This window comes from Vicia villosa, linkage group LG6, assembly GCF_029867415.1.
Source record: "Vicia villosa cultivar HV-30 ecotype Madison, WI linkage group LG6, Vvil1.0, whole genome shotgun sequence".
Classification (NCBI taxonomy): domain Eukaryota; kingdom Viridiplantae; phylum Streptophyta; class Magnoliopsida; order Fabales; family Fabaceae; genus Vicia; species Vicia villosa.
The window spans coordinates 121,132,700-121,152,431 of NC_081185.1; the positions used below are offsets into that span (position 1 = coordinate 121,132,700).

Sequence of the window (19,732 nt, forward strand, 5' to 3'; positions counted from 1 at the left end):
TCCTAAGAGTTGATTCCATTCCTCAAGCATAGGAGTTTATTTCTCCTGGAAAAGTCACTCCCCGAGCATAGGAGTTTATTTCTCCTGAGAATTCATTCTCTCCCCAAGTATAGGAGTTTATTTCTCCTTAGAGTTGTTCCACTCATCCCATAAAGAGTTCCTCATCAAGGTTTCTCATCCCCAACAGGGTGAATTGAGGGAATCTCCTCAAGCTAAAAATTCTTCAAGCTATGGCACATGGTGAGAAGTCAAAATTTTCTTCAAGTCAACAATCAGAAGTGTATCCCGCAAGTCAAAGTCCAATGTTTATTGGCACCCCCACAGAATTCTTAACACTAAGGGGATTCTCCCTGGTGTTTACCTCTCCCGAGGTCAAAGATGAAATTCAATGGAATACTCCCCGAAGGGACCCCAATGATTTTGCTTCTCTATCACACTATTGCCTTTATCTGGCGCCTTGCATATAAGTAATCATTGCATTCACATCGCATCTACAAAAATGCGTAGCATTTCCATGAAAATGGAGCATTACGCTAAAGAAAAATTCAAACATGCATCAATGCATAAGCCAGTTTGTGTACGCTCCAAGGGCACAATATAATATATACCCAGAAGAAGTCTCATTTTCTCTCTCCAGTGTGGATTGAATACAAAGTCTTTCTTCATCAAGATCATTGTTTCATTGGTTATTTCCCATTTGCAGAGATCAATCATTTGGATAAACCATACTTTGTGTGTGGCAATTCAAGTGATTGTCACTTTTGTAGAATTACACCCGCCTCTGGCCTGAGGGATCCATGTAATTCTTATGCTTCGCAAGCGTCAATGTTTCCTTGCAAATACAGTGTTTGATAACATCTCCAATAAGAGTCTGGTCATTACTAGTCTTCTTGCAGTCAAGTCCAATGATTATTGGCATCCCTTTCAAGTCCCGTGGTTATGGGCATCCTTCGGTCAGGTCTAATATTGTTTAGTCCTTCCCGTTCAAGTCCGGTGGTTATCGGCATACCCCTTCAGATCTAATGAGATTCCAACCATCGAGTTGTGAGTCCCTTGTTTTCCGACCTAGAGTCGTGAGTTTCCGACCTTTTTTCGTGAAGATTCCAACCGTCGAGTTGTGAGTCCTTTGTTTTCCGACCTCGAGTCGTGAGTTTCTGACTTTTCGTCATGAAGATTCCAGCCATCGAGTTGTGAGTCCTTTGTTTTCCGACCTCGAGTCGTGAGTTTCTGACTTTTCGTCATGAAGATTCCAGCCATCGAGTTGTGAGTCCTTTGTTTTCCGACCTCGAGTCGTGAGTTTCCGACTTTTTGTCGTGAAGATTCCAACCGTCGAGTTGTGAGTCCTTTGTTGTCCAACCGTTGATTTGAGAGTTCTGAGATTCCAACCGTTGAGTTGTGAGTTTTGGGGTTTCCGACCTCGAGTCGTGAGTCTTTCAATCTTTGAGTTGTGAGTTCTGAGTTTCCGACTTTTAGTCGTGGGTGTCCTAACCTTCGAGTTGTGGACGTTTGTCGTATACTCCCCAAAAAGTGTTCTGGCAAACTAATCTTTTGCACCTGCCTATTATAGGCATTACAAGGCTTTTTCTTTCCTTCGAGGAAATCCTACGGGAATATTACAGTTACTTGCTGAAGCTTGTTAAGTGGAGGCATCCAAAAAGAAAAAAGGAAATGATACAAACATCTGTCACCTGGAGCGCAAATTTTCTGGTACTTTGGTATTTAATCTTCTTCTACCTCGAATGTTCGAAAGGCTAACGCCAATCTCACCTTCAGGTTTAAGACGATTAAATAGGGGCAGCTGTTGCACCCCAAAATTTGCCCATTATTTATTGATAACTGGCTTAAACTTTGCATTTCATTTACATCTCTCCATTAGGGCATTAGCATAACATCATGCATCATTAATCAATAACTTTGCATTGGATCAAGGATCTTGGAAGCTAGGATTTTATATGGTCATTTGTTGTGTGCTTCTTTCTCCTAAAGCTACAAGGTTTTCCTCTATGAGGATTCACCAAGGGCAAGAGAAATATGGGTTTTATATGTAGCGTCTGCAATCATTAATTCGATTGAGATTCATCGGTTTTCATGTCGATATGTTCTTATGCGCTTCAATTCTTATCTTCTTCAAGAATTCTTCAAGGCATTACTGTTGTGGTGGGTTGAAATACAAGGGCAATGGCAAGAGAGGTTGACCTGTTCATTTATTGCGGGTTAATTGAGATTTCGAGAATTAATGGTTCAAGACTTGTTGCTGAAATCTGAAAGTGAAGATTTATTAAGTGGGCTTGAGTTTATTCATTAAGACTTGAAATGGAGTTGTGTAAATAAATAAATAAAAAAGAGAGTAATCGGAGGTGTTTGGAATTCCCGTTACAAGACTAAGGTGAGCATGATTATCCATCTAAAAGATTTGTTAGGCATTGGTGCAATTCTATTCAAATTCATTCAACTCAAAATTCAAGTTCCAAATGACATTCATTGTGCTATGTTCAAGTTCCACCATTCAAATACTTCGAAAAAATCCATTCATTATAAAGTCCCAATTTCATTACAAAAAATCAAGTACTACACATCATCAAATTCTTCCGAGGTTCATACAATACCATTACATTCCATTCCATCCAAACACCATTACATACATTACAAGTCTCAATCATTACAAGGAAAAATTATCAAAACTTTTTGAAGTTGCAAAAAATTACAAAAGAAAAAGTCTATTCCTAAAAGGCTTCAGCATCTGTCTTCAAAGCTCCTTCAACATTTCTTCAAGCCAACATACAATCATGCAACCGCTTCGACAAAGCCGAACCGCAGCTGAACCATAACCATAAACCCTGCATAAACAAGAAAAACCAGCAGCTCATTCAGTATCCATATCCAATTCCCAAACCCCTACTAACAGTTTATAACCTTTCCTAAATAACTTTGTTCTAACCTGTAACTAACAGAAATCAAACAAACACCACACTCTGCATCATTTGATAGTGCCAATGTACCTACTGCGTTCCACAAATCCGCAAAATCAAAACTCATATTTTTTGTAGTTTTCAAAATTGTTCCCTTGCATCACTTCAGCATCATAACCACATAAACCTACACCACACAAACACAAAATTAACTCGCAGCCCCATTCAAATCAATCTTTCATTCAAAACAGTCCCTGCATACCCTGATAAATTCCAGCATGATTCAAAAAAAAAAGAAGGCATTCATCAACCTCTTTAACAGAATTCCCAAACACAATACAAACTTGCAGCCAGTCATAACCCCTTAACCGAATCCTAACAACCTAGTTTAACCACTTAACTGATTTCTATATTAACTAACCCTTAACAGTCCTAACCGATTTTCCCACCAACCTCTAACAGAAAAACCAAAATGCCAACTCTTCCTAACAGTTTCACATCAAACTCAAGAGAATTCAGTTTCAAACTTATAACCGAATCATAACTAACCTTCCCCAATTTTTCTAACTAACTGTAACTACCTAAACTAACTTCTAACAACCGTAACCGATTCAGTTACAGCTAATAAACTAACTCCTAACTGCAAAAGGAATCAGTTACAAACAGAAAATTGAGGGAGGAAGAAGGGAAACGGGATTCAACAAAAAGGAAGAAGAAACAGAATTCTAACCAGACTCAAACTGATTCTATAACTGAAATTCAGAAAAATCAGAAGAGTAACTAACCTGAGGAGCTTCTATAAATCAGAATCACCATCATTCAGAACCTCTCCTCCATTCTCCATTTTTTCCTTCATCTTCACTTCACTCCTCCTTTCATTCATAACAATCTTCATCTCTGAACCACTCTCCACCATTCTTCATTCTTCACCCATCATCATCTTCTCCTCATCTTCTCCTCATCTTCTTCCAATCTTCACTCCTTCATCATTTTCAATCTTCATCACCATCATCAACCTTCAATAACCTTCGTTCATCAATTCTTCAAGAACTCGAAAAAATAAAGAAAATCAGAATCAGAACAAAGTAAAAAAAAAAAATAGAAAAGCTGTTACCGATTCATCATCGACTTCATCACCATCACCAATCTGCAGCAACAAATTTCGTTTATCTCAGCCAACAAACTCAGCCTCTAATCTTCTTCATCTTCATCTGCGTCAAACAACAACAACGTTGCAACATCTTTGAAGCACCATTTCAGAGACGAAATTGAAGACAGATTACGCATCGAGCCATACCTGAGTTGCAATCGGAGAAGCGTCGGAGACGGAAAGAAGCGTGAATCGGGGGGGATATGAGAAATGGGAGAACTGCATCATCAATTTCCACCTTCATCGTAGCATAGCAACTACACTCTATCATCAGCTCTGTTCGATCTTCATCGTAGTTGCATTAATCTTGTGTCTTCATCTTAGTACCTTACCGCCTCAGAAGACACCACGAATCATGCTCGAAGTCACAAAGCGCCGTCGGAGAAGAAGATTCGGCCGTCGCGCCGTTGTCCAAAATTGAGAAAGGGATCGGATTGAAACGAAAAGAAGGGTAGGCGAGGACGAGTCATGGTGGTGTTAGCATCTGGTTTGAGAACGAAGGGAATTGGCCGTCGCGTCTGAGTTTGACTTCGTCGGCGCCGCCGCGTATCGTGAGAGGAGAAAAAAGAGAGAATCGCGTGAGGAAGCTGAAAGGTTACAAATCTAACCCTAATTCCTCTTTTTTTTACTTTTTTTTTTTAATTAATTTATTTAGTTAAAATTTGAATAAAAATCTATGATGGATAAAAAAAATGTCTTTGGCCCATACACGAATCTGCTGAAGCACACCCCCCATGGAAACCCATCGCAACCCCCATTTTTGGTATCCATTAAGAAACTGAACAAAAACTATCCTGGGCCACTTCTGTTTGGGCCTAGCGCCATTATTTGGCTTACACACTGATTTCAATAATTCACCTCCCTGAGCCCATTATTTCATGTTAAATTTAGATTTTTGACATAGGTTTTGTTCATAGTTTTTTTTAGATAAGAAAAGGCATAAAAATAATATTTTCTCATTAGATTTTTAGAGGATAACAACATTTAGAATCATAATTTTTGTTTGACTTTTAGGTAATAAAAATGACATAAAAATGCAATAAGAATACTAGTTTAGGCTTATTAGAATTTAGGTTCTTTAAGTGCAATTTAGACTTGAACTAGAATTCCCATAACACCAATAAAACTCATAAAAATAGTAGTATTTTTAGTTAATTTTTGTACTAATGCTTGAATTGTTTTTGTATCACTTTCATGCTATTTTTGTATAATTGTTGTGTGATTTTGTTACTCGCTTTTGGCCATATTTTTGGCCTACTTTGTTAATACCATTTTAATGCTCCTTTTAGAATTTAGTCACCATGTTAACATTAGATGTAGATTTAGATTTGTAAATGACAATTAGATTAGAGAATAGGTTAGTTCCCCTCTTTCATTCTTTTTCTTTTTCAACTTTAAAACATTAATAAATAAAGAGGCGAATCACATTAAGAAAGTGATAGAGAAATGAGTGGGATTCATTCCCTAATCTGTTTCTCAATCACTTAGTGGCATAGAAATGAGTGGGATTCATTCCCTAATCTGTTTCTCGGTCACTACTTAATGGGAGAGAAATGAGTGGGATTCATTCCCTAATCTGTTTCTCAAACATTAGTTAATGGGATAGAAATGAGTGGGATTCATTCCCTAATCTGTTTCTTGAACATTATAGAATGGGATAGAAGTGAGTGGGATCCATTCCCTAATCTGCTTCTCGATCATTATACATTTTTATGTGATTCAAATCGCAAAGTAAATTCCCTTAAAAAATACCCAACCAAAAACATCAAAAACACTTAATAAAGGCTCAAATTAAAACAAAGTGACGAAGTGGTGCGAAACCTTGTATTGGGTTTTGTTCATCATGTAGTTACATAAAAAACACAAACCCAAGTTCACTCTTTTGCCTTGTTAGGCGCTTAAGAACAAGTTAAGTCCTTTCCAAAATTAGGCGTATAAGTCTCCAAAGGTCGAGCATCGTGGATTGTGACCTTAACCGCTGTTCAACTAAAAAACACAAAACAAATGGAAACTATGGAGCCGAACTACGGTCGTTCTGATTCCTGAAAAGGATACGTAGGCATTGGGTCGCGGGGCCTAAGCGAACACACTTGTAAATAATTCCTTCTTTTCCCCGTGTTTCTTTTTCATTCATTTGCATTTAGGTTTTAGACATTAGACACCCTTTAGATAGAAACAAACATAGGTGGATACCATCGAGTACGATGGGCGTGAGGGGTGCTAACACCTTCCCCTCGCGTAACCGACTCCCGTGCCCTGTTCTCTGGTCGAAAGACCTTGTTCTTGTTCTGAGTTAGGTTTTCTGATATTCCTTTCCCTTATGGGATAAATATATTGGTGGCGACTCTGATTCCATTTTTCGCGGTAGCGACACCGGTTGGATAGATTTTATAGATGTGGGAATGGTTGACCTCATGGATAGTTTCATGAGATGGAGTAGATATTGTAGTCAAAAGTGGTTAAAAAAAAGGAAAATAAGGTTGTGTTTGGCGAGCTACGATTTGGTGCTTGTGGAGCACTAGGAATGGTATTATTTTTAGAGAGGAAGATTGGAGCGTTATGGACATCGTTTGGAACATTAAAGCGATGCTTTGGAGGTGGTCTTTCATTGGGAATATTACACAAACCAATTGTAATTTTTACGAATTTTGTAAAAACCCTTTGTTTTATATCTCTTAAATTTCATTTGGTGAGTAATTTTCATTTTTTCCGAGTGTAGTTCTCGGTTCTTTTGTAATTGAGTTTGATAACTTTTGTTCTCCATTAATGAAGTTTGCTTACAAAAAAAAACTTCATGTTGCCGCTAATATTCATTATTTTGAGCAGTAACTTCGTATTCTCGTTAATGTTACAAATTTAATTTTCGTTAATATTCAATATTTTTATCATTAATTTCATGTTCTCGTTAATATTCTTTATTTTGATCAGTAATTCTGTGTTCTCGTTAATATTTTTTGATCAATAACTCTGTGTCCCCGTTAATATTCCAAATTTGTTCTCGTTAATATTCAATATTTTGATTTGTAACTTCATGTTCCCGTTTATTATTCAATATTTCGATCAGTAACTTCATGTTCCTGTTAATATTCAATATGTTGATCAGTAATTCGTGTTCTAGTTAATAATGAATATTTTATTCAGTAACTTTATCTTCCCATTAATATTCAATATTTTGATCAGTAACTTCATGTTGTCGCTAATATTCATTATTTTGAGCAGTAAATTCGTATTCTCGTTAATATTCCAAATTTATTTCCGTTAATATTCAATATTTCTATCAGTAACTTCATGTTCCCATTAATATTCTTTATTTTGATCACTAACTCCGTGTTCCCATTAATATTCATTATTTTGATCCACCGCTGCTCGTGTCCCCGTTAATATTCTAAATTTTTTTTCGTTAATATTCAATATTTTGATTCGTAACTTCATGTTCTCTTTTATTATTCAATATTTTGATCAGTAATTTCATGTTCCCGTTAATATTAATATTTTGATCAATAAATTCATGTTCATGTTAATATTCAATATTTTTATAAGTAACTTCATGTTCACGTTAATATTCAATATTTTTATCAGTAACTTCATGTTCTCGTTATTAGTAAATTCATGTTTCCTTTATTATTCAATATTTTCATCAGTAACTTTATGTTCCCGTTAATATTCAATAGTTTGATCAATAATTTCATGTTGTCGTTAATATACAATATCTCAGTCACATTTACTTTCAATATTCAGTTCCCGCTAATATTCAATATTTTAATTAATAACTTTATGTTTCCGTTAATATTTTTTCAATAAGCAATGGAATTAACAGGAGCAAAAGGGATGCTCCACCCCAATACAGAAATGTTACACTACAAAGCATAAAAGAGGTTGGATGTTCCAACCATAGAAATTACATAACGGTAACTTTTTGTAAAAAGAATTAAGCCAACTCCAAGACACGAATACTATCTTCGACATAGACTCTATGAAACTAAAGAACTCATCTCTAAAAATGATAGCGTTACGCTTAAGCCACACAGTCCAAATAGTTGCCAACCAAACCACCGCCACCATGGCTCTTTTTGAAGGACAGCCGATCTTAGCACAATTGTAAAAGAACTCTAAGAATTCCTCAAAAGATAAAAACTCCCCAACTCCAAGCCACATAAAAACTCTACGCCAAATGCTAAGCGTCATTTCACATTCCGAAAAGAGATGCATGAGTGTTTCCTCCTCCGAATCACACAAAACACAAAAAGAGTCTCCTTCTTCATTTAAAATACCCCGACTCACTAAATTGTCTTTAGTAGCAATTCTATTGTGGATGAATCTCCAACAAAAAAACAGAATTTTGGATGGCACTTTTATGTTCCAAATATTAGCAAGGGCCCCAGCCTTGTCAATATTCATCAGCGGACTTGATAGCTTTCCTTTGAAGAAAACGTAACAAGAATTAACCGAGAAACAACCTTTCAAATTCAACCTCCATATGAACGTATCATCCTCTTCCTTTAAAAGAGGGTTGCTGTTGAGAGTCGCGCAAAAATCCAGCAAGGTTCGCTGCACCTTGCTACTGTCATCATCCGCCGCTGCCCGAGAAGAACCCTCCATTTCCTGAACAGCCCGCAAAACCGCCCCTGTTCCAGCAGAAATAGAAACAGCAAAGTCCAAACCTGAGCAAAAAAAAACCGCAGCTGTTTCATATGCTTTGCTGCCAGACTCGAACAGAGAGATAAAATTCCACTTCCAGCAATCCTGAATGTGAGCACCTGCTGAAGAAATGGCTTGCAAATGGTTGTCGGCCATAGCAAACAAACTAGGAAAGCCTTTCATGAGAGAATGCTTCCCAAACCAATCTGCATACCAAAGAGGAGTGGAATCCCCATTACTCACCTTAACTTGAATAGCACTTGAAAAATTGTCCAAAAGAAGATTTTCAAAGTTATCCGATGTGAGCAAATCTCTCCACCAAATTGAATCTTTTTTTTTCACCACCGATAAGTCTCCAACCAAAACCTTAAGCTTAATATTACCATATCGCTCTTCTAAAATATCTCGCCACACCGCTTCTTTATCCATAAGAATACGCCATTTCCATTTACTTAATAAAGCCACATTCAAAATTTCCATATTCTTGACACCCAACCACCCTCCTCCCGGGATTTACACACGATATCCCAACTCACTCAATTAATAGATCTTTTAAGATCACCTCCTCCCCAAAGGAACTTGCGTTGAATAGAGCACACCTCTTTTAAAATCTTCTAAGGAGCCTTATAAAAGGAAAGAGTATAAATGGGGAGTGCATTAATAACCGAATTAATGAGAACAACCCTCCCCGCCATACTAAGATTAGAACCTTTCCACATCGATAATATCTTTTTAAACGTTAAGATGAAATCCTTCCACATAGAAATCTTCCTAGGATTATCGCCAACTTTAACACCGAGAAATTTGAAAGGTAAGGATCCGACCTTACAAGAAAGAAAACAAGTCGCGGCTTCCATGAACCACTCACCCGCAAACACCCCATACAAATTACTCTTGTGAAAATTAATCCGTAAACCGGACATCATCTCAAAGCCTCTAAAGATAACCTTTAAGCTCCACAAGTTTTCTAAGTCACAATCGACAAAGATCAAAGTGTCATCCGCGAATTGGAGCAAGTCGGCCTCCTTCATATCATTGACTTTGAAACCACAGAACTCTCCCTTATCTTTACTTTTATTCATTAAAGCCGTAAGAACTTCCATCACAAGAACAAACACAAAACGAGATAGAGGATCTCCTTGACGTAAGCCTTTCTCCACCACAAAGTCTTTAGTAGCACTCCCATTAACAAGAACCGATAAAGAGTTGGAAAAGATGCTACTATCCATCCACCTCATCCATCTCTTACCAAAACCCATTCTTCTAAGAACATATCTACAAAAATTCCAACTAACTCTATCATACGCCTTTTCAAAATCTACCTTTAAAACCATACAACTCCTTCGATCCCTTTTTTCTATATCAAGCACCTTATTGGCTATAAGGACTCCATCTGAAATGTTTCTACCCGGAATGAACGTCGTTTGATTCTTCGAAACCAAATTACCCACCACACTTCTAAGTCTAGCCGCCATCAACTTGGCCAAGATCTTATAAAGGCTACCTACCAAGCAAATAGGACGATACTCCTTCAAAGATTAAGGATTCTTAACTTTTGGGACAAGAGTAATAAAAGAAGAAGTGCAAGCTTTGGTTAGAGTTCCTTTTTCATGAAAATCCTTACAACTCTTGAAAACATCTTCCTTCACCACCTCCCAATTTAACTTAAAGAAATCCAACGAAAACCCATCCGGACCGGGACTTTTGTTACCATCACAAGACCATACCGCTTCTTTGATTTCAAATTCCAAAAACTCCCTCTCCAACCACATCACCTCACTCTCCACCAACCTATTAAGAGAAAGACCTTTCGGCACCGGTCTATTGTAATCCTTTTCTTTAAAGAAACTGTGAAAGAAGTCACGAATCTCTTCTTTAACGTTCATCACCCCCTCGATTCTACCGTTCTCTCCTTCCAAATAAGTGATCGCATTCCGTCTTTGCCTCTCCTTTAAAGAATTATGGAAGAATCTCGAATTCCTATCTCCCTCTTTCAACCAAAGATTGCGGGATTTAAGTCTAAGCATACTCTCTTTAAGTTCCATACCCTTCCGAAGGTCACGGTAAGCAATTCTTCTATCTTGTATCACGACATCATTATTACCACCTATATTAACCTCAAGCTCCTTATCCATCTCGTTAATACCATCCCTCGCCTCCTCCATAGAAAGATCAACCCACCCAAAGACCTCCTTGTTCCACCCTTTAAGCTTCTCTTTAAACCTTTTCAACTTCTCATAAAGAACGAAGTCTCCCCTACCTTTAACAACCATCTTTTTCCATTCAACCTCCACGAACTCCTTAAAACCCTCATGATTAAACCAAGAGTTAATAAACCTAAAAGGTTTTGGTCCCCAATCGAGCTTCCCCACTCCTAACCGAATAGGAGCGTGATCCGAGAAATCTCTCCTATCAATCCTTTGGTCACTAACCTCCCACAAATCAATGAGATTTTTTGAAAGGAGAAATCTATCAATCCTACTAAAAGCTTTTCCATTATCCTTGAGCCAAGTATACTTCCCTCCTACACAATTTAAATCAATTAGATCCATTTGAGCCACGAAACCCCGGAACTCCTCCATACGTTTAGAAAAACGAGAGACTCCCTCCCCTAAACGCTCTTCCTTCCTTAACACTTCATTAAAATCTCCAACCACACACCATTACTCCCCCCTCTACCATTTTTCATGGATAAGATAGAACCCCAAGTAAGAGACCTCTCAGCTCTATTGCAAGCCGCATAGATATTGATCAAATTATAGGCCACCCCTTCCAAATGATATTAATCCCTACATAACCTTTTCCCACAAAACTATAATTTACATCAAGAACTCCTTTCCTCCATAAAATCACCATCCCCCCCGCAGCTCCAATAGAATTAGACGCCGTCCACTCTACCTCAGACGAACCCCAAAAGTCTCGAGCAAAAGAATCATTAAAAGCCGGTAATTTTGTCTCTTGAAGGAAACAAACATCAATATTATTAGAGTGAATTAAAAAACTAACTCTCTTTCTTTTTGAAGAAAGACCTCCTCCTCTAATGTTGTACGATAACAGAGTCATGGAGCAGGAGTAACATTCGCCTTCGCACCGCAAACCCCCTCCTTATCCCTCAGCTGCATAGCATCAATAAGACTGACAATTTCATAATCCTTCCTAGAACTAACAACCCCCAAACCAGCGATTGAGTTCCACACCCTGCGCCCAATCTCGAAACTACCTTTAAGTCTAACATTACAACGCTTGATTCCAGAGTCAGCCAAAGAGACAGAAGAAAAGAACTCACCAGAGGATATAGGATCATCAGACGATGAGTTAGAACCACCGCCATTTGCCACCCTTGTCGCCGCCTTCCTCGGAGCAATGCACGCAAAATAAGACCGGGAACCATCGACTTTTTCTCCCAAATCCGCTACCAACTTCAATTTGCTCGACTTTTTCTTTTTCTGCCGAGAAGGGATATTGTTTGAGACTTTCACTAAATCATTGCAGGCCTTGTCAAAAGAAACTGGATCACTAGAATGGCCCAATGCACCTTCTGGCCCATTAACCCCAAAAGAGTTAACCGGTTCAATGACACAATCAAGACCCGCTTTTGGTGGGCCCGGATCTAAAGAATCCCCCACAAAACTGAAATCTTCACTGCTCAAAGCCTCATTAAAGACTTTTGACTTTTTTGCCTCGAAAGACTCTCGGATTTCCTTAACACAAGAGTCAAAAACCCCCTTTTCCTTCACAAACTGAGAAATAATACCTTTTGAAGAAAGGTGACTACTGTCACACGAGACCTCAACTGCATCAAAATAATTAACGTTTTCCGTCCCATCACATCTATCTGCCCACGACTTGACACCCTCCGCCGCACACTCCTCCCCCACAGAATCTGCTCCAACTTCCTCCTCCGCCGATTGAGAAGACGAATCAGGCTCGGACTCCTCCCCATATCTCAACCCTATCTTCTTTCCATCACTTAGAAGCGATAAGTCTTCCATGACAGATATGAAGAAAACTGATTCCTCAATCACAATCTTTACCGTTTCTTCCACCCTCAAAGGAAGGCTGGTTCTGATGCAAATAGAAGCTACATCCATTCTAGATTTCAAAACTGTTCCTTCGTGTCTTTTTATATAGCAGCCAAAGAGCTCTGCTACAAGTTTGAAGAAAATATCTCCCCAAACATGACAGGGGACACCTACAATTTTGATCCAAGCCAGCCTCTCTGAATCCATATCTGACTTGGCCCAAGGTTTTATAGATCAAAACCATTGCTCCCACCAATCTCTCCTTTCTGTTATAAAAGTTTCAACCTCTCCTTCAATCAGATCCTCCAACAAACAAAGATTAGGACCCAAAGTCGTAACACGAATAGAAAATAAACCCTCCTCCAGGAAAAGTCTTTTGATAACTTCACCTGTTCCTGGAATTTTGAAAGAACCCGTGTAAGCCTTGCCATAATGGTTAAGGTCTTCAGAGCTGGGGGGAGAAATAGACTTAGAAAAGGTACAACCTTCATTGTTAGGCTTAAGAACCGACTTGATATTCAACGCTTCTGCATAAGTTTTCCCTTGGCTACAACCTCCTTCTATAAAACCTTTACCAAAAGGCTTCTTCACTCCCGACACTTCTCTAGAATACATCACCCCAGACTTCTGCTTCAAGGGAGACAGACCAGAATCAGCTCTCCTGAATCTAGGCAGGTTCACGTGAAGCTTTCTACCGTCTAAAAACATGTTATCCAGCCTAACTTCGAGAGATTTATCATCTTGCACATTCGCATATCTAGCGAAACCGTACCTCTTTCCATATTTATCCCTTTTCGGAGGAATCACAAACTCCACAATATCTCCATGATCCTTGAACTCGAAGAACAAATCATTTGCTCGCCATCTAGCTCCGAACTCAGTCACAAAAAAAGAGACTAAAGAAACACCCTCTATTGACTCTACCTTCCTCTTTCCTCCATAAGCAATATCCCACCTAGCTGAAAATTTTCTCCGCCCGTCCACCTTCTTCCAACCAGTGTTACCGCCGTAACCTTTATGAGCCATGCAGAAAAAAGCCACCGCAACAGACTCACCGTACACCAAGAAAGTTAGAGAGAGGGAGGAGAAAAGAAAACCACTTTCTCTCTCATGGATACTCGTAAGTTTAGTTTTTTCCACTTGTTCCCGTTAATATTCAATAGTTTGATAAATAATTTTATGTTCCCGTTAATATACAATAAGTTCGTGTTCTCGTTAATATTCAATATTTTGTCAATAACTCCGTGTTCCCGTTAATATTTATTATTTTAATCAGTAACTTCGTGTTCCCGTTAATATTAAAAATTTGTTCCTGTTAATATTCAAATTTTGGATCACTAACTTAATGTTTCCGATAATATTCAAAATTTCGATAAGTAATTTTGTACTTCCGTTAGTTTTCAATATTTTAATCAATAACTCCGTGCTGACGTTAATATTCAATATTTTGAATATTAACGGGATACTCGTGCTCGCACAAGTACCAGTGCGGTACGCTCATTTGTTTTAAATGATTTATTTTACATAGAAATTTAAATAGGATAGTTGAATAAAAATTATATAAAAAAATAAATATGAAGAGTCAATAGAAATATTGATATTAAAAAAATCAAATAAATGTTATATTATTTATTGACTAATTCAAACTATTTTGTAAAAAACAATTTAGATAATTGCGAGTCTGAACTAAAATAGCTTTTCCAAGTAAATCCATAAACTAATTAAAGTATATGAAAGCCTATATATAAGTTAATAATTAAAAGTTTGAAAATAATTTATAAACCCCCTATAGTTAATATTAATATAAACAAATAATTTACAAAATAAGTGTTTTTTTTGTATTTTGTCTTATACAAAATAAGAAAATGAGCTTCTGTGTTATTTGGGAAAGATAAAAAATAGTACTATGTTGCTATCGATAAACTACTATAGTTTGAATTCACAACTGCTTGATGATCAGCGTTTTTGAACCGTCCATTACTCAAATACTGCACGCACGTGCAAATTATACAAATCATGAAAATAAGGCACCATGTTATAAAATACAATAGTATACTCATGATTTTAAAACAGAACAAAGTGGACTCACATGACCATGTTCTACAATATTGACAACAAAGGTACCTTCAACTGGCTTAACAGTTATAACAGATCAAGCACCAGCAGTGCTAAATTACATCAGAGTTAATTACACCAAACTAAATCATATGGTAAGCAAACCGAACACAAGACACCAAAGCCTACCCCAAATAAACTGAAATAAAAACCATACTCCCAGCACTTGTTATTGCGGAAAAATTGATTGATGTGAATTTCAAAACAGTCCCCAAAGATATAGTATTCAAGACAAGCACCCTTCTCGTAGCACCAAATTCAACAGAATCGAAAAACAAAATCCCGGAGACGCCGCTACTGTCACCAGCCCCTACCAAGACAGAATGTTAAGCCTTTTTTAAACTGCAACTTATGATAGTATGGCAGATCCCATTCAAACATAAACACATATATTACTTGGATTTTCAAAATCTCCCGACCTTGACCAACTTAACCTCCAGGCACCTAAAAAAGAGGAGTAGTAGCTCATATGATAGTTAAAGACACATTTTAACAGGAAGGCGGAGACAGAGTTAACATTATTACAGTTCCAAATAAATGAGAAAATTCAGGACAATGCAAACTAACAATAAATGACGAGAATCAACCCAATCAGCATCAATGTGATTTAACATTTCAGATTGAAAAATGACAAGTATCCCATCCATAGAATGCCGCAACGGATGTTAACTTTTCTCAACTCAAAATTCCGCACCTAAAATGTATATGAACTATGAAGTGAGACATCTGGATGTAGACGTGCTACTCAGTCAGCCTTGCACTCGGAGCAGCGTCACGGGCAGCCTCATCACCGAACTTGTACATACACATTCTGCATTCAATACTTCCTGTCCAAAATAATACACTTTTATAGACATTGAATTCAAGGAAAAAAGCTACTACAAGTTACAGAATTAACAACCATCCATACATCAAGTATTAACTTCCAACTTTCAAAATTGATCCCCTAAATCTTAAGTCCAATCAACATAGAATAAATTTCTGCATCACAAAAACAATCATATCCGGTCAATACACAAGTTCAGGTTCAATAACATAACCCACCTTAACATCTAACCTTCGATTTCCTTTTGACTTAACCTTTAACTACCAGCTAACATCGTTACGATTCCTGACCTGCACCGGGTAAACACATGTCAGTCTAAGTAGCAAGCTAATATAAAAACAGTTTCACACACCAAGGCGGATACGTACCTCAAAGCCAAATGAAAGACAAAGTTATACCTATACATCATGTTCAATCCGAGAGGAAATCACTTCAGATCCTAAATTCGGGTCATGCAGTTCAGAATAGCACAATCTGGTCGCGCCAGATCCGCACCAAACATTCATCTTCAAATGTCCGGAGGCCATCAAACCAAGGCCACCAAAACAGCCTGTTGTACATATAACAACCTGCAAAATCATGCTCATTATATGTCAGTTCTACCAATTAAGATCCATACAAATACACAATTAACCCTCCATACATTCCACTTCACGTTGCTAAAAATATTGAAGCTTGCGGCAAAGAATTCCTCTCAGATTTCCTATAAGGACCATAATCTCCACCAACACGCAGCCCTAACAAATTGATCACCACATCACTCAATCATAAAAAAAAACATGTTAAGAATGAAAGTCTGTACCAGGATGCCAAAATCACATGTCAACATAAATTTCAAACAGTCGGCTTCGCATGGACAATGCTTTATGCCAAGAAGGAATATCACCCCCTCAGTAGATTATAGGCTCACATTTATTTTTGACTAAATTTGGAGATACATGGTCTTATTTTAACCTTTAGGTACTAAACTCATTGCCAAGAATATGAATATATGAATACCACCCTGTAAACATAATGTTCAAAGAATATTATGAAAATTAGTGCACCGTAAAATGGACGGATTTCATTTTGGCATTAGAAGGATTATGTGAATATTCATTGTCAGCATTTAGAAGAATACCGACAATCATATATCCTTACCTTGGAGGATAGAAATGAAATAGTAAAACTTCATCTAATCAACTACTTAATATATGGTGCGATAATCATGGGAATTAATAATTCAACATTATATCTTACAACGTTAAATCGACCATGTCATTTGGAAATTGATGATAGTACTTGAAGAATCCAGCTTACTCCCCATCGATTTGTACCGTACCGCAACGGGAAGGGTCACAAGCATTTAAGTTCCAGTGAACGGATTTACTCGGATCAAACCATAGCTCGATACTGTTTTGGTGCATCAGTACTCGGTTGCATCAGTAGTCCGTTTTAATGTAAACCTGAATGCATGGATTAGTGTTCCAACATCCTACAGGCTAATCGAACAATACTGCATTTTTCCATTCATCCATTTTAGAATCTGCAACTCCATTGCGATATTACAAAAATTACAGCATCAATTCATAATTTAAAAAGACACTGTAATATATAATTTTGGCCTACCATTATACAGAGAATCATTGCTAAAGTGTATAGAACTTTCCTAATCGGCAGTAAAACCAATTATTTATACTCATGAATGATTTCACCTTGTGAATCACATAGAGTTATCAAGAAAGGATAATTGAACTTATCTTTCAATGGAAAGGAATAACTGTCAGCATGTTTGAAGAAAAACCAATGAAGAGACTTCCTTGATTTGAGGATTATGCAGGCTGACAAACATCAGTCCAGCACCTGCAAAGACAAAACCAGTAGCTTCCATTTAGCAATAGATTAGTTTCAATATCGCACATCGATAATGTTTTCATCTCCAAATCTGCAGTAAATCACTGACAAAAATTAGTACAAGCAATCGTAACCTAAAACAACAAACCAGCAAATCAGCATCAACAAATAACAACAACAATCAAATAAACCAATTGAACAGCAAAATTAGTAAACAAAAAAATAGTAGTTAGATCCTACAGTGACGACATCAGAAATTGAACAATTGTTAGTCGTAAACCAAAACACAAATTAAACAATGTAATTAAATTAAAGTAACAATATACACCTCTTTCTTATAGCACGAAAGGAACAATGAGAAAATCCAAGACAACATGTTACGGAGGTGCGATGACCGGAACCAAAAGCCTCGCCCTGTGAAAATCAAACAAAACGAAAATCGTTAGTTCGAACGAATAACGAAAAATCATCGATCTATTAGGAACGATGAAATTGCACAGGTAATTTCATGAATATTGGAGAATTTGGGAAAACAATTTTAATTGGTGCCAAGCTTCGCAGATCAAGATAGAGGCAATGAAACAGAGAGAGTAAAGGAAGACGTTGCTGAAACAATGATTGCAAGGGAGGGGTAAAGATGAAGAAGTTGGGGAACAAATTGTAACGTCATGTAACGTAATCAGCCAAAGTGGAGCAGTTGAAACAAAAGAGTCGGCATGTGTAACTGCTGGAAAGTGGAAGGTTGTGGGAAGTAAATATCAGTAACTGATGGAAGGTGGAAGGAGAGAAATTGAGAAATCAGTAGTGACGTGGCGGATCCAGAAGAGCCACTTGGCAGCACCGGACTGAAACTTGGAAAAGATACAATTTTCTTATATTATAGATTAGTAAAAATTGAAGGAGAAAAGAGGTTCTATAATAATTGGATCATTAACATTTTAAATACATTTTATTCTAAGATGATGCAAATAATTTTGTTTCAACATAAACATCATTAGTTGGAAGCATGTTCAAATCAAAGTTTCGAACAACTCTTGACACCGATGTTTCACCTTTGATTAAGCTCTTCTCGTCCTTCACTTCCGTTTCATCAATACCATCACTTGTTAGCGGCGCAAATGGTTTTTGCATCATCTCCGTTTCATTCCCATTGCCTGAAAGTTTCATCCTTTTACACTCAGGATAAATCAAATCAAGATTCGCGAGAGATATCCAACAACTGTAATGTTGGAGCAGTATTATTAACAAGTCGATCATGAATTAGATATCTTCTGCTCCTTTTCTTGGGATTATACAATTTTGGTGGCAGCAAACGGTAGCCTTGAAAACCCTAGTCCATGAATGTCTTTTCTGTTTCGTATCAAGATTGTTATGATAACTTGGAGAAGAAGATAAAGAGAAAGTGACCTTCATAGTTTTCTGAGCCTTATTAACATGATGATGATCATGTATCTGTTTGTTGGATCGATGACAAGTCTTGTGACCGCCGAGTACTTGACCTGTGGGGAATACTTTGTGACAAAACTCACATTTGTAAACATGTGGTTTCTCATTTTCAATAAACCATTGTTGTTTATCGTTGTTGTTTATGTGAAACGAAAGAGGGGGAGAAAATTTCACCATGACCAGGGAATAGCTGTGTTTCAGAAAAACAAGAAAGTGTGTATAAGCTGTGGAGAGAGAGACTAATTAAGTTACAAGCAAAAATTCTGTTTTTTGGTTGGCGTATTATTCATAACAGAATAGCAACTAAAGACCATCTTTTCAAAAGAGGTGTGTTGGTGGATATTAATGACTTGATGTGTGTTATGTGTAAGAAAAAGGAGGAAACTTTATTGCACCTCCTTGAAGGTTGTGAGATAACTTCCCGGATTTGGAGAAGGGTGTATCATTGGATTGGCCATGGCTTCGAGTTATCTTTTGAAGATTTTGTTGGTTTCTTTGCTTCTTGTGGTAAAGTGAAGAGTTTAAATAAGAGGACTATTGCGGCGGTGATATGGTTGGCAACGGTTTGGTGTTTATGGTTGAAGCGTAATGCTTGTATTTTTAGAAAAGAGTTGTTTAGCTTTTCCGAGTGTATGTCGGAGATTATTCTCTCCTCTTGGAATTGGCTTTTATCTTTCTATAAGTTAGGTGTTCTTTGTACTTATCACACTTGGAATATCCTTCCGCTCCTTTGTTTCGAGTGTTATGAGTTTTCCGTTTGTAGTGGGTGGAGTATCCCTTATGCTCCCTTTTA

At 37.4% G+C, this 19,732-nt stretch overlaps 1 protein-coding gene and 1 long non-coding RNA gene across 7 annotated transcripts; both read right to left on the minus strand.

Moving 5' to 3' along the window:
- Positions 1-7,911: 7,911 nt before the first annotated feature.
- On the minus strand, positions 7,912-9,177 carry LOC131614547 (uncharacterized). The gene has a single exon (XM_058886119.1). It carries the CDS (start codon positions 9,175-9,177, stop codon positions 7,912-7,914), a length of 1,266 nt encoding a protein of 421 aa, XP_058742102.1.
- Positions 9,178-14,840: 5,663 nt separating this feature from the next.
- Positions 14,841-19,344, minus strand: LOC131609794 (uncharacterized). 6 transcript variants are annotated; one of them, XR_009286330.1, is made up of 9 exons: positions 18,546-19,344; positions 17,822-17,907; positions 16,900-17,502; positions 16,304-16,397; positions 16,029-16,229; positions 15,879-15,950; positions 15,529-15,661; positions 15,231-15,278; positions 14,841-15,144 (listed from the first exon to the last, which is right to left on the minus strand). It is a non-coding gene; the product is annotated as an uncharacterized LOC131609794 (long non-coding RNA). The 6 variants fall into 6 exon arrangements; XR_009286333.1 differs by lacking the exon at positions 18,546-19,344 and having other exon boundaries at positions 16,304-16,663; positions 17,822-18,341; XR_009286329.1 differs by lacking the exon at positions 18,546-19,344 and having other exon boundaries at positions 16,900-17,584; positions 17,822-18,333.
- Positions 19,345-19,732: the final 388 nt, after the last annotated feature.